At 41.1% G+C, this 15,154-nt stretch overlaps 1 protein-coding gene across 1 annotated transcript; it reads right to left on the bottom strand.

The window, feature by feature from the left end:
• Positions 1–8,357: 8,357 nt before the first annotated feature.
• Positions 8,358–13,180, bottom strand: LOC138901294 (uncharacterized). Its single transcript, XM_070189048.1, has 2 exons — positions 12,890–13,180; positions 8,358–8,738 (listed from the first exon to the last, which is right to left on the bottom strand). The coding sequence occupies exons 1-2, from the start codon at positions 13,178–13,180 to the stop codon at positions 8,358–8,360; spliced, it is 672 nt and encodes a 223-aa protein (XP_070045149.1).
• Between the last annotated feature and the right edge of the window lie 1,974 nt (positions 13,181–15,154).

The raw sequence follows: 15,154 nt of genomic DNA, 5'->3' as shown, positions 1-15,154 counted from the left end.
CGTGGGCGGCATCAATATGATGCTGAGTCCGGACCCCTTAGCGTTCGAAGATCCATCCGTAAAGTGGGTCCAGATCCCCGAGGAGGTCCTAGAGGTTAACAATAATTCCTTTTTGACCTCGGGTATTAAGGCCGACGTGAAATCGGCCACGAAGTCTGCCAAAATTTGAGGCTTAATTGTGGTTCGGAGTCGATATTCAATATCGTACCCACTAATTTCTACGGCACATTTGGTCAACTGTCCCGAGAGCTTGGATTGTTCATTATGTTCCTCAATGGGTAAGTAGTCACGATACATATGGGATGGCATTAAAAATAAGGCCTTAACTTCTTGGAGGCGCTTAGCAAAGCGAGTGCCAATTTCTCCATCTAAGGATACCTCGTTTTGGCCTCGCCTAGAATCCTACTAACATAATATATAGGGAATTGCGTACATTCTTCTTCCCGGACTAAGACTCCACTTACCACTAAGTACAGTTACAACTACTCGTCTGCCTTTGGAGTATGAAGTAATGGAGGACTCGAAAGGTACCGTTTGAGTTCTTCCAAAGCTTGCAGACACTCCGGGGTCCATGAGAAGTTAATCTTCTTATTCAACAACGAGAATAACCGATGGCACTTATCGGAGGACCTTGAAATGAATCGACCCAAGGAGGCTATGCGCCTGGTTAGTCTTTGAACGATCTTGGCATTGTCTACCACGGTGATGTCTTCTATGGACTTGATCTTGTCGGGATTGATCTTGATCCCCCGGTTGGACACCATGAATTCAAGGAACTTCCCGTACCAGACTCCAAATGTGCATTTCACTGGGTTTAGCTTCATATTGTATTTCTTCAATATGTTGAAGGTTTCCTGCAAATGACTCAAATGGTCCTCTGCTCGCAGGGACTTAACCAACATGTCGTCAATGTAAACCTCCATTGATTTTCCTATTTTCTCTTCGAACAACTAATTTACTAGGAGTTTGTAAGTGGCACCAGCATTTTTTAGTCCGAATGGCATTACGTTATAATAATAGGTGACGTATTTAGTGATGAAGGAAGTATTTTCCTAGTCACCCTGATCCATCTAGATCTGGTTGTACCCGGAATAGGCATCAAGAAAACTGAGTATCTCGTGGCCTACTGTCGCATCGATCATGCGATCAATGTTAGGCAGAGGAAAATAGTCCTTAGGGCACGCATTGTTCAAGTCTTTATAGTCTACACACATTCTTAATTTATTTCTCTTTTTAGGCACTACCACTACGTTTGCTAACCAGTCCGGGTATTTAACTTCCCGAATGGATCCTATATTAAGGAGTTTGGATACCTCGTCTTTGATGAATGCGTACTTAATTTCGAACCGAGGCCTCCTCTTCTATTTAACCGGGTGAAACTTCGGATCTAAGCTCAACTTATGAGTATTAATTTACGGCAGAATCCCTGTCATGTCAAGATGGGACCAAGCAAAACAATCTATACTAGCTATAAGAAATTCAATGAGTTTTTTCCTAAGCTCGGGCGCAAGCCCCTTGCCCAGGTATACCTTCCGATCATTCAGGTGCTTGATCAATATGACTTGCTCCAACTCCTCAACCGTCGACTTAGTGTCATCGGAATCGTCAAGGTCTATGGAAGACCTGGGGACTCCGTAATCGTCCTCCTCGCATGTCCCTTGCTTTTCTAGTTCGGCCAGGGCCGGTGTCAGTGATTGCTATTTGGTTTCTTCCTTGGTGACCGAACTCGAGTTCTTCGATGTTGAGAGTATAGATATCGGGACCACCTCATCGACCGCGAACATCTCTTTTGCAGCTGGTTGCTCTCCGTAAACTGTTTTGATGCCTCCTGGTGTAGGGAATTTCAACGCCTGATGTAGTGTCGAAGGTACTTCCCTCATGTTGTGAATCCAAAGCCTCCCGAACAAAGCATTGTATCTCATATCACCTTCGATCACGTAGAACTTTGCTTCCTGAATGGTTTCGGCAGTGTTTACCGACAGTGTTATCTCCCCTTTAGTGGTCTCACATGTCATGTTGAACCCGTTTAAAACTCGGACTGCATGAACATTTGGTCTTGTAGACCCAACTCTTCCACGACCTTCGATCTGATGATATTGGCCGAGCTACCTGGATCAATTAACACACGCTTAACTCGAGATTTATTTATGAGTACAGATATTACCAGTGCATCATTGTGTGGTTGCACTATGCCTTCATCATCCTCATCGTTGAAAGATACGGTTCCCTCCGATACATAATCTTGAGTCCATTTTTCTCTTGTAATGGACACTTTAGTGCGCTTTAACATCGGCCCCTAGGGACGTCAACCCCACTAATGATCATGTTAATGACGTGATGAGGTTCCTCTTGCTCGATCTGCTTGTTGGAGTCCCTATTCTTGAAGTGATTTTTGGCTCGATCACTCAGAAACTCTCGAAGGTGTCCGTTGTTGAATAACCGGGCTACTTCCTCTCTCAGTTGTCGACAGTCTTCGGTTATGTGGCCGTGAGTGCCATGATTTTTACACATTAGTTTAGGGTCCCTTTGGACAGGATCGAATTGCAATGGTTGAGTCCACTTAGTATCTTTGATGCGTCCGATGGTTGATACGATGGGCGGGCAGCGTCGATGTTGAAGTTGTAATCCGATAACCTTGTGCTTCCTTAGACTCGATAGGTCTGTCAAAAATACTTTCTCTCAGGAGTCCCCTGTTATTATGACCTCGGTCGCTCCTTCTTTCACTTCTCACAGTGCTGCGTCCGGACCCATTACCCATTCGATCTCCATTGTATGGTTGATACCTGTCTCTATTAGATCTTGGTTCATGATCAATGTCTCTTTTTGATCTGTCACTAGCTCTGACCGGATAAACAGACCCGGAAGGGACCCTGAGCTGATTATCTTCGACCATGAATTTTGATTGGTACTAGTTATGGACATCAGCCCAAGTTACTACCATGTGTTCTATCAGATTTTGCTTCAACTGTTGTGAAGCAAATGAGCTTCGGTGATTGAGTCCTTAGGTGAAGGCCTGAACGGCCCAATCATTTTCAACCGGAGGCAGGTCCATCTGTTCCATTTGAAACCTCGATACAAATTCCCTGAGCATCTCGATCTCTTTGATTTACCTTGAAAAGGTCTGATTTCCTGATCTCGCCCTTGATGGCCCCAGCGTGCACTTTTACAAAGGTATCTGCAAGCATAGAAAATGATTCAATAGAATTAGGGGGTAAGTTGTGATACCATATCATACCTCCTTTTGACAAGGTCTCTCTGAATGTTTTCAGCAGAACAGATTCGATTTCATCATCTTCCAAGTCATTTCCTTTGATGGCGCACGTATAATAGGTCACATGTTCGTTGAGATCAGTTGCCCCATTATACTTCAGAATTTTGGGCATCGGAACTTTTTTAGGATCGGCTTCGGATCTACGCTCGGAGGGAAAGGCTTTTGGACAAATGTTTTGGAATCCAGGACCTTCAGTATCGGTGGTGCTCCCGAGATTTGGTTGACCCTAGAGTTATAGGTCTCCATTTTTTTGTCATTGGCTTCGATTTTCTTTTCTCCCGATTACACCTGTTTTTTCAGTTCCGTAAGCATCTTTATTATCTCAGGGTTAGTCCCGGGTTTGTGTGTACTTAGGCCTATCGAATGGGTTCCCCCGCGAATGATGTTTTCGGCGTCAGTAGGCAAGTTTGCTTCGATAGCCACGTTTGAGTTAGCATCGATCAGATCAACGACTGGGACTCCGTTGGGGTCAACATGAGGCACATCGTTGCTGGGTACCACGTTGTTATTTTCTCCATGTTGGCCAGACTCAGCATCCACGTTCAAATGGGCAGATTGGGAGTTCGACATTTTTAATCTGACCTGAAATTTAAAGTTCGAAGAACAAGTGTAAAATAGAGTGTGTTATCGAAATTTGTATCAAATTGCCACTATTATCTTTAGCCCCATGGTGAGCGCCAAAATATTTACCATAAAAAACAGATAACAATTAAATTTGTAAGTTGTTTTAAGGATACGTAGGTTATTTCAATACAAACGATAAATTACGTTAGATTAAACAGATAAAGGAAGTAATAAATTGCCAAACCAATCAAGAGGAGTGATCCCAGACTTAATGACAGCTTAATGGAATGCTTGCCTTCGATCCCCGGCTCACGTTACTGATGGATTGATAAACAAAAGTAAGAACTTTGAATAATAGAGAAAATAAGAGTATAATGCCTTGATGTGCGTGTTACAGTGTGCCTAATGAATAACCAGACCGCCATTTATATGGTAGGGGAGTTTTACCCTAAGTACAATTCCATAAAAGTTAAAAATCTTCTGTTTAACTAATCACCGATTCTCTGCCGATACGTGCCGAGATTCACGCCGTAACATCCGGCTGGTCACGGATATCACGCTCTTTTGTTGGTCGTACTCGATTATCTTGTAATGCTCTCCGAGGCCTTTGGGATTCGAACCTGGGGGTCATGGTAACCGATACTCCCGAGGGCAGGCATTTTGCCCGGACCCCTGCTCGAGGGGCTCTTTGCCTCCACTCTAGTTCCTTACCGTCATGTCTCTCACTCCGTTTACTTCATTGGAAACTGAGGCGTCTCATGGATTCGGTTTCGCCCGTATACAACTCGCCAAAGTTTAAACTTGTCATTTCGAGACTAGGCTTGAAGTACTGCCAACATATTTTATTGCTATTTATTGACCTTAGTTTTCCTCATACCATTTGAAAGCTTCATTGGCACTTCGTCCTCCAAATGTAAATTTGATTAGAATAAATTCTCCTTTGGATTTATGCCTTAGTTGTATTCTATTTAGACCAAAATAATGACAGCTCATCACACGCCATAATTGATCTTTTAACTGATTTCCTCTTTTGCTTAAGCGCTAAAATGGAAAATAAGTTTCAAATGGCAAGCAATTGCATTTAAACTTGATTGTTCACGGCATTTTAAAATGGAACTTTTAATGAGCGTATAATTGATCTACTAGACGTGGCAGTTGCTAGAGACTTTTGAATTCCACAATTGATTGTTGCTAAGATCTCGTCACCATGACGCCTTAATCCGCGTATCAACCTGAAACTCATTCTCCTTAATATGTATTCCTCTTACTCGGATAGAGTATTTCTAATCCAAGTTGGCGTCAAATTATAGTATCCCAATTCATGCTGCAAATCAATTGTTTAAGCCGCCTTAGCCGCTTATCCCACATTAAAAATATACTTTCACCGGCTACATTCCCAAATAGGAGGCATAATCTTAAGGCGTAAAGGTTATACGGCATATAGAAGATCAAACCCAAGACAATATATAGAAGGATAAATTCTCAACAACATATAGAAGGTTCCACCCGTAACCAGATCGGCTTAAGGCGCAAAGAGACTTAAATGTCCACCTTAAAATTGGAAAATTACATATCCTTTTAACGGCAAACCTACGAAGAGGCCAACTTAAGGTGCAAAGGGACATAAACGTCCACCTTAAGATTGGAATATTATAGTTTATTTTAAGGACAAACCCGCGGAGACGCCAACTTAAGGTGAAAAGTAAACGTCTACCTTAAGATTGAAAAATTATAGTTCATTTTAAGGACAAACACTCAAATAGGCTAACTTATGGTGCAAAGAAATTTAAACGTCCACGTTAAGATTGAAAAATTAGAAAGCTTCAACCCGAAGGCTTGGTGGACTTGACGATTTCGACTTGAAGACCGACAAACTTGAAGATTTGATGGACTTGAAAACTTGGTATACTTTGATGTTTTATGTTGAAGAGCGGTGGACTTTTATACTTCAACTTAAAAAATTAACAGACTTCAAAATTTCAGCTTGATGACTTGGAAGGCTTGAATACTTCAACTTGAAGACTTGAAAGGCTTGAATACTTCAACTTGAAGATCGGTGAATATGAAGACCGACAGACTTAAAGACTTATAAGGCTTAAATACTTCAACTTGAAGACCGACGAATGCTTGATTACTTCAAATTGAAGACTGTAGGACTTGCAAACTTTAACTTAAAAATTGACGAACTTGAAGACTTAGAGGGTTTAAACATTTTATCTTGAAGACTGGCAAGCTTGAAAAATGACGGACTTGAATACTTCAAACTGAAGACGTAGCAGCCAAGCCGAATACAACTTGACTTGGCATTAAAGACTTCAACTTTCTTACTAAAAGACTTCATCCATCCATCAGAGATGCCAATTTTCTATTGAGGCTTGCCCCACTGACCATAAATCTTTGATAAGGCAAAAATTTCAACGAAAGAATACATCTAAGCCTGATTTTTTTTAAGTTCCAATCTTGTGGATTATATTCTATCATACTTCATTCGAACAACGATTGGGGCAATATGTATCTTTAAACTCGTGCGACTGAACATAGAATAAAAATCTAAGTTGCCTACGTACCTCGGTGAAAAGGATTAAGTTATACCGTAGTTCAAAATATGTGAGTTTTTTTATTTTTTTAATGTCCTATCTTTTTTCTAAGTTGCCTCTTTCGAGGTTTTCAACCTAGAAGAAGTATACAGTTTATACTCTTGCGGGCCAGGAGTAACATGTAGTTTATGCTCTTGCATTAAGGAGCTTAGCGACATGAAATTTAAGCTCGTATTTGGATGAGCTTTATAACTTGAAGATTTTGCTCAAATTTGAAGAGCTTCATGACATGCAGTTTAGGCTCGTGCGTCCAGGAGTGTTGTAATTTAAAGATTTAGCTTACAATTTGAAATGCTTCACGACTTGAAGAATTGCTCAATTTTGAAGAGTTTTGCAACTTGATGTTCCGCTCGAATTTGAAGAGCTTCATGATTTGAAGATTTAGCTCAAAGTTAAAGAGCTTTGCAACCTGAATACTTTGCTTGAATTTGGAGAAATTTACAACTTGAATACTTTGCTCGAATTTGAAGATCTTTACATCTTGAATTTTGGCTCGAATTTAATAAGCTCTGCAACTTGAAGTCTTTGCTCCACTTTGAAGAGCTTTCAACTTGAGTCTTGAATCGAATTTGAAGAACTTTGCAACTTGACACTTTGCTCGAATTTGAGAAGCTTCACAACTTAAATACAATTCTTGAATTTGAAGAGCTTTACGTATTGAATTTTGGCTCGAATTTAAAAAGCTTTGCAACTTGAAGTCTTTGCTCGACTTTGAATAGCTTTCTACTTGAGTCTTTTCTCAAATTTGAAGAACTTTACAACTTGAACACCTTGATAGAATTTGGAGAGCTTTACAACTTGAAGACTTTGCTCAAATTTGAAGAGCTTTATGTCTTAAAAATTTAGTTCAAAATTGGGGAGCTTCAAGACATATAATATATACTCATGTGCCAAAAAGCATTATAACTTGCAGTTTAGGCTCGTGCGTTGAGGAGCAATATAACTTGCAATTTTACGCTCGTGCATTGACAAGCATTATAACTTACAGTTTAGGCTCATGCATTGAGGAGCATTATAATTTGTAGTTTAGGCTCATGCGTTAAGGTGCATACTGACATGCATATACTCTTCGGTTTCATTTTCGAATAAAAACTTGCCCCCATCCCCATCTTCTTGTTTTTCTTATTCGTCATAATGCTCAAAGACATGTAGCCCTTGGTCTGCATTTGTAGATATACTTAGTTCCAATCCAAGAAGTATCACAATACACTGTATAAGAACCCGATGTTGAAGGCAAAAGTAGAACCGAAGTTGTGGTCATGGCAGTCTTGAGTTTCTGAAAGCTCTCCTCAGACTATTCAGACCGCCTGAATGGGGCACATTTCTGGGTCAATCTAGTCTAAGGTGCAGCAATGACGAGATACCTTCCACGAAGCGACGATAATATCCAGCCAAGCCAAGAAAACTCCGAATCTCATTAGCTAAAGACAGCCTGGGTCAACTCTGAACCGCCTCAATCTTCTTCGGATCTACCTTGATCCCTCACTAGACACCACGTGCCCCAAGAATGCCACATAACCGAGCCAAAACTCACACTTGGAGAATTTAGCATAAAGCTTCTCCGCCCTCAACGTCTGTAGTACAATCCAATGATATTATGCATGATCCTGGCTACGTGAGTACACTAGGATATCATCAATAAATACTATGACAAACGAATCAAGATATGGCTGGAATACACTGTTCATCAGATGCATGAATCTTGTTGGGGCATTGGTCAGCCCAAAAGACATCACAAGGAACACGTAGTGACCATAGCGGGTCCTAAACGTCGTCTTCAGAATATCAGACTCCTGAATCTTCAGCTGGTGATACCTAGACCTCAAATCATTCTTAGAGAATACTCTAGTTCCTTGAAGCTGGCCAAATAAGTCATCAATGCTAGGCAAAGAATACTTGTTTTTAGTTGTAAATTTGTTCAACTGTCAATAATCAATGCACATTCGTATAGTACCATCCATCTTCTTCACAAATAGAATCGATGCACCCCAAGGCGACACACTAGGCCTAATGAACCCCTTATGAAAAATTTCCTGAAGCTGCTCTTTCAATTCCTTCAACTTTGTTAGTGCCATACGATACGCAGGAGTAGAAATGGGCTGAGTGCCTGACACCAAGTCGATACTAAAATCAATGTCCCTGTTGGGTGGCATGATCGACAGGTCAGCAGGAAAAATATTCGGAAAGTCTCCTACCACTAGAACAGAATCAATGGTAGGATTATCAGCACCAACATCCCTCACAAAATCCAAATATGCCAAACACCCCTTCCTATCATTCTTTGGGCCTTCAGATATGAAATCACCCTACTGGGAACATTGTCGAGAGAACCTCACCACTCGATCCTAGGTAACCCCGGCATCGCCAACGTCACGGTCTTAGCATGACAATCCATAATAGTATGATATGGGGACAACCAATCCATGCCTAGAATCACGTCAAAATCAACCATGCTAACCAATAAGAGATCAACTCTCATCTCCAATCACCTAATGGTCACCACACATGACCGATACACACGGTCCACAACAATAGAATCGTCCACCGATGTAGATACATGAATATGCGTAACTAAGGACTCACAGGGCATATCCAAATAATGAGCAAAATTTGATGATATATATGAATAAGTGAAACCAAGGTCAAATAATGTGGAAGCATCTCTATGGCACACTGAGACAATACTTGTGATCATTTTGTTCGAAACAACGACATCTGGCCTAGCGGAAAAAGCATAGCGTCTGTCACGCCCCAAAACCGAGGAGCGCGACCGACGCTCAACCGAGAGAACCCGGCCGAGCAAGCCTGTTAGATCTCCTTCTACCCAAACTCATCCCTGAATAAATAGGATATGTACTCCATTAATCAAATACTGAAAAGATTTTATTAACAACTTCCTTTTCATTCCCATTAGCAGTTTCAATCATAATTTCCAAAATATTACGAGTTTATAGAATTAATAAAAAACATGATTTTCAAATAACAACATTTCTAGTTCAATTTCCAACATCAACCACAACCCACAACCTATCTACGGAGCCTCTAAGTACAATAGAAAAGTAATATAAAAATATCGGCAACAAGGCCCCGGCTATACCTCAAAACACAGTACATGAGAAACAAAAGATATATGACCCCGAAATGAAATGGGGCTTACCAAATCAGCTGAAAAGAGTGTACTTCTATCACTGATCAATGCCATATGATGTAGGACCACCTGCATCTATTAAAGATGCAGCGCCCCCGGCAAAAGGGACGTTAGTACTGTCGAATAGCACTAGTATGTATAGCTAGAAATCCTCTTTCAAAATAGAAATTCCCATATGATCTATACATGGAACACATAATATAATGTAATTGAAACAACCTGTACAAACAAGGATAACGAAAGGGGCACCTATTGTCTGCATTAATAATGTGTCTCATTAGACCGTCCTTACTATTCACATATCGTATTATACACTTATGCGTTTCATAGAACGTCCATATTATTTATTCATACCGTACACCTATACTTCTCATACACAATGCACCTATGCGTTTCATAAACCGTCCACAAGATTTCATAACACAATATACCTACGCGTTTCATAGACCGTCCATAGGATTTCATAATACAATATACCTATGCGTTTCATAGACCATCCATAGGATTTCATAACACAATATACCTATGCTTTTCATAGACCGTCCATAGGATTTCATAACACAATATACCTATGCGTTTCATAGACCGTCCATAGGATTTCATAACACAATATACCTATGCTTTTCATAGACCGTCCATAGGATTTCATAACATAATATACCTATGCGTTTCATAGACCGTCGACAAGATTTCATATCACAATATACCTATGCGTTTCATAGACCATCCATAGGATTTTATAACACAATATACCTATGCGTTTCATAGACCATCCACAGGATTTCATATCACAATATACCTATGCGTTTCATAGACCGTCCACAGGATTTCATAACACAATATACTTATGTGTTTCATTGCCCGTCCATAGGGTTCATACGCATCATTATGCACATAACCATATATAAACTCAAAGCGACATGATTAACATTACATTAAGGTCGTAAGTCCCCGGATCATTGGAACACTTCATGTTCATGCTATCACTTCATTAGTACTTTCAATTACTTACATCATCATTATTTCATTGGCTCCCTTTTTTCCATACATATTATTCTTCATTCATGGCACGATGGCCGTATCTTATATTCCATACTTTCATTTCATTACTTTCAAGACTCATCTCATAAATATCAACATAGAGAATATTCTTAAAGTCCTTTCCCCAAAAGGGCAATACACAATTTCAACTCATAAATATGTAAAACCTTAAAACACATTGGAATACTTACGAAGCGTAGCATTAGTTATAACAACCACATTTGGACATGACTTGAGTATATAAGCTTTTGGATAATTCTATTTTTGGAGTCAATTTGTAATTATTGAATCAAGGATCATTTCATAATATTTCACACATTATTTCATTTCATTGGATCTATTGGCCACAATCATAACTTTCATTATTAGCACAGTATCTACACTTTATATCCTCAACTCACTACTTTCACTTTCAAGCATCTTTATAGATTATCGATAACAAAGAATCTCTAATTACGACTTTTACTATACCTATGAGCAATTAAGAGTCTTAAGAACATTGAGACTTCTTACACAATTTGGCATAATAGCCTTCACTTGAAACACTACTTGGAGTCATAATATTTTTATACCCAACTCATACTTTGAACATATTCCAGAAGGATAACATCATATTATAAGAGTATCCGGAACACATGTTGAACATATACCTTTCAACACAAAGTTTATTCAGAATAGTTGATTTATAAAGAATAACTCGGAACTTACAAGAACATCATGGAATTCAATTATAGTTAAGAAGTTTAGCCAACATACCTCAATTGAGCTTTCCTTAAATTACTACAGCGTTCAGAAAATTCTAGCAATCCCAATCTATTTAGAGACATAACAAAATTGAACCATAATTAGGAAGATATTCATGGTCTCAGCTCATTTGAGCATTTTATCAAACACTAGGTGTGCAAATTTAACCACAAGGTTCTTCTACAAGATTTCCTTCACTTCACAACCCAATCCTCACGTATTTAAGCTCAACAATCTTCCCACAAATCTTATTGGTACATGCATGTATAAATAATACTCTCATACCCAAGCATCATACTCCTAATCAACTATCTTCTACCCAGATTTGAAATTGAAAACTAGGGTATGGAACCTTACCTCTTAGATGAAGAACTTGTGGGTTTTCCCTGTTAATCTTCCAAGATTTGAGTAAGACTTGATGAATAATTAGCCTAGGGTTTCCTCTCTCTTTAAAATACTCTCCTTTCTCTCTAAAACATTAGAAGTTTGCTCAAAAATGGCCCAAAGCGTGTATTTAACGAAGTAGGGTCGGGTTTTAAAAACCCAAAAATGAAGCTCCGGAACAGGTTCTGTGATCGCATATGCGATCGCATAATCAATATGTGAACCGCATATCGGTCGCATAATTGCAGACCAAATGACCAAAAATCTGTCTGTGTCTGCGGTCACTATGCGGTCCGCCTAACTGTTCTGTGGTCGCATAATACACCGCAGAACAGTTAATAATTGCTTCCAGACTAACCCTCTCCTGCCTCATTTCTGCGGTCATTATGCGGCCCGCAGAGTGGTTCAGCAGTCGCATAATGGACCGCAGAAACACGTTTTTCCTCCAAAAAATTTCCTTCACTCTCCGGTGCATTGTTCAACCCAAAACGTCCCAGCCGCGGCGAGCTCTAAAATCCTTAAACATGTATACCCACTCTGGCACCACGAAACCTTGAATTCATTTGCGAAATTTTATGGGGCTTTATTCTTAAATACTTCAAAATTGTTTTCCGGGGTGTTACAGCATCGAGCCTGGCCGCTACCTAATCGGCCTACCCCTCTAAGGAGACCTCTAGCTGCCTAAGCCCCACCCCGAGCTGGCTGGGCGGGTGGTGAAGTAACTGGTGCAGAAGTCATAACTTGACCCCTCTGCTGAACTGGACCTCCCAAAAGACGGGGACAATACGTCCTTACATGTCCAAACTCTCCACACTCAAAGCAACTCTGATCCATCAATGGCGGTGGAGACTGAATCGGACCTCGAAAACCAGAATAACTGCTAAAATGACCTGGTACAGATGAACCCCGAGCTGATGGAGCACGGGATGAACTCTGAGCTGGGAGGGCACTGAGAGATGAATGACACAGACGAGAACTGTATGAACCATGGCTAGCTGATGTACCCCAATGAACCATACGAGTCATCTGAGCGGGCCTATAAGAACGACCCCTGCTGTGGTTGGACTGTCCTCCAGATGAGGCACTACTGAAACTATGATGCCTCTAGGACTCCTTCTCATCACGCTCCTAACTACAAACCTGCTCTAGGCGTCTATCAATATCAACCACCTCATAGAATCTAGCACTTGACGCAATCTCCTGAGTCATGACAAAGCACAGTCCATAGTTGAGGCCATCAATGAATCTCCTAATCCGCTCTCTCTCGGTGGGGACTAACCATACCGCATGATGAGCCAACTCTGAAAATCTCATCTCATACTGGGTCACTGGCATATCCTCCTGGTGTAGCTGCTCAAAATGCCTACGCAACTCCTCCCTACGGGTCTGTTGAACAAACATCTCTAAGAAGAGAACTGATAACCATGCCATGTAAGTGGAGCAGTGCCAGCTAGCCTGCTCAAATCATAGGCCTCCCACCATCTGTAGGTTGCCTCTGACATCTGAAAAGTAGTAAATGAGACTCCGTTAGTCTCCAGAATACCCGCCATGCGAAGTATCCGCTGACACCTGTCTAAGAAATCCTGAGCATCCTCTGACTCCGCCCCACTAAACTCTGGAGGCCTGAGTCTCCCAAACTGCACTAGCCTCTTCTGCTCCTCGTTACTTATAGGTGGACCAACCTGGACCTTAGCAGCTGCAACCAGCTCGGCTGGTAGTACCCCGGTATTTGAAGTTCCTAATCTACAGGTGGCAGGAGTCAGAGCACACCTACCCCCCCAACGGGAGAAGTGGCTGGTGCGGCCGGAACTGAAACCTCCTGAGCAAGGCTAGTGCATACAGTCAATATCTGGGCCAAAGCCTCCTGAAGGCCTGGAATAACAATAGGCACAGCCGGTGCTTAAGTTGGTCCCACCGGCTCAACCACATCTGGTATCTGCTCCTAATTTGGAGCAACTGGTGGCTCCACAAGTGCTGCTCTAGTTGATGTACGAGCTGCACCTCAGCCTCTACCGTGGCCCCAGCCTCTCACAACCCTAGCTGGTGGTACTGGTAACCGTCCGCCCGATCCGATCACATGTGTCCTCACCATCTATGAAGAATAGAATAATAGAAGTTTAGTTTCCGGAATAAACAAATCAGCATGACAAGAATACAAGAAAGTGAAGTTTCCTAATGGTTGGTAGCCTCTCGAAGATAAGTACAGACGTCTCCATACCGATCCGCAAGACTATACTAAACCTGCTCATGACTCGTGAGACCTAAGTAACCTAGTGCTATGATACCAACTTGTCACGACCCAGATCTCGACATGTCATGATGGCGCCTATCACATTACTAGGCAAGCCGACAATCACAAAATAACTAAGCAATTTAAATGGAAAGCATGATGTAATAAGTTTAACAGTAAAAATCACATGAACAATCGATAAGAATAACTGCGACTCAACTAAAAAATCCCCAAAATTCGGGTGTCACTGAGTACATGAGCTACTAAGGGTCAACACAGTCTAAATTTCTAATACAACTATCTGAAAAAATAGAACAGTACTAAATAAACTAAAAAGAATGGGAGTCGAGGTTTGCGAGAATCATAGCAGCTACCTCAATAATCTACAAGCAGATACTACTCCAAGTCTGGCAACCATCGTGCCCAGATGTACCTAGATCTGCACGCGAAGTGCAAAGTGTAGTATTAGTACAACTGACCCAATGTACTCAATAAGCAATAGGACTAACCTTAAACTGAAAGCACTGACGAGCTCAGAAAGATATAGTCTGAATCCAGAAAATGACATTACAAATATAACAGGGAAATGACTGTAATAACTCAGAGAAATTTTGTAATCAGTTTGTATACAGTGCGAAAATGTAGACATGCTTTCGAGTTCAACAATTTAAGCTCAAAATTAATAAAGATATGCCAAGCACAACTAGAATGAGGAATGTTACATCTCTATGACTACATGTCAAATATGTATCACACTGATAGCCTCAGTTACTCACACTCTAAGAGTACTCAATCTGACTGTCTCAACTCCCGCTCATCACACTCAATCACTCAGTATTGTGCGGTACCTGTGCTCACTGCTGGTATGTCAGATTCCAGAGGGGCAGATCCTACCCAAGCGCTAATATAAAGCCAATATGGCCTGCTGCGGCATGCAACCCTATCCCATAAAATAGATAAAGCCTATAAGGCCTGCTGCGGCGTGCAACCCGATCCATAATATTAATATATATAAAGCCAATATGGCATGTTGCGGCGTGCAGCCCGATCTATAATATCACTCACAACAAGGCTCTCAGGCCCCAACTCGGTCATCAATCTCTCCAGTCTCGCGAGCTCACATATCTCGTGTCACTCAGCCCGAACAATGATAACATGATGTAACAGTGAATGAT

This window comes from Nicotiana tomentosiformis, chromosome 11 (assembly GCF_000390325.3).
Source record: "Nicotiana tomentosiformis chromosome 11, ASM39032v3, whole genome shotgun sequence".
NCBI classification, from domain to species: domain Eukaryota; kingdom Viridiplantae; phylum Streptophyta; class Magnoliopsida; order Solanales; family Solanaceae; genus Nicotiana; species Nicotiana tomentosiformis.
Note: the sequence above shows the minus strand (reverse complement) of the source record. Positions and strands in the feature narration are given on the sequence as shown.

Coding starts and splice junctions, on each gene's coding strand:
- LOC138901294 (XM_070189048.1), bottom strand. CDS start 13,180: ATGGCATGGTTATCAGTTCTCTTCTTAGAGATGTTTGTTCAACAGACC. Junction 8,739..12,889: donor TTGATAGACGCCTAGAGCAG/GTTTGTAGTTAG, acceptor TGTTCCCAGTAG/GGTGATTTCATATCTGAAGG.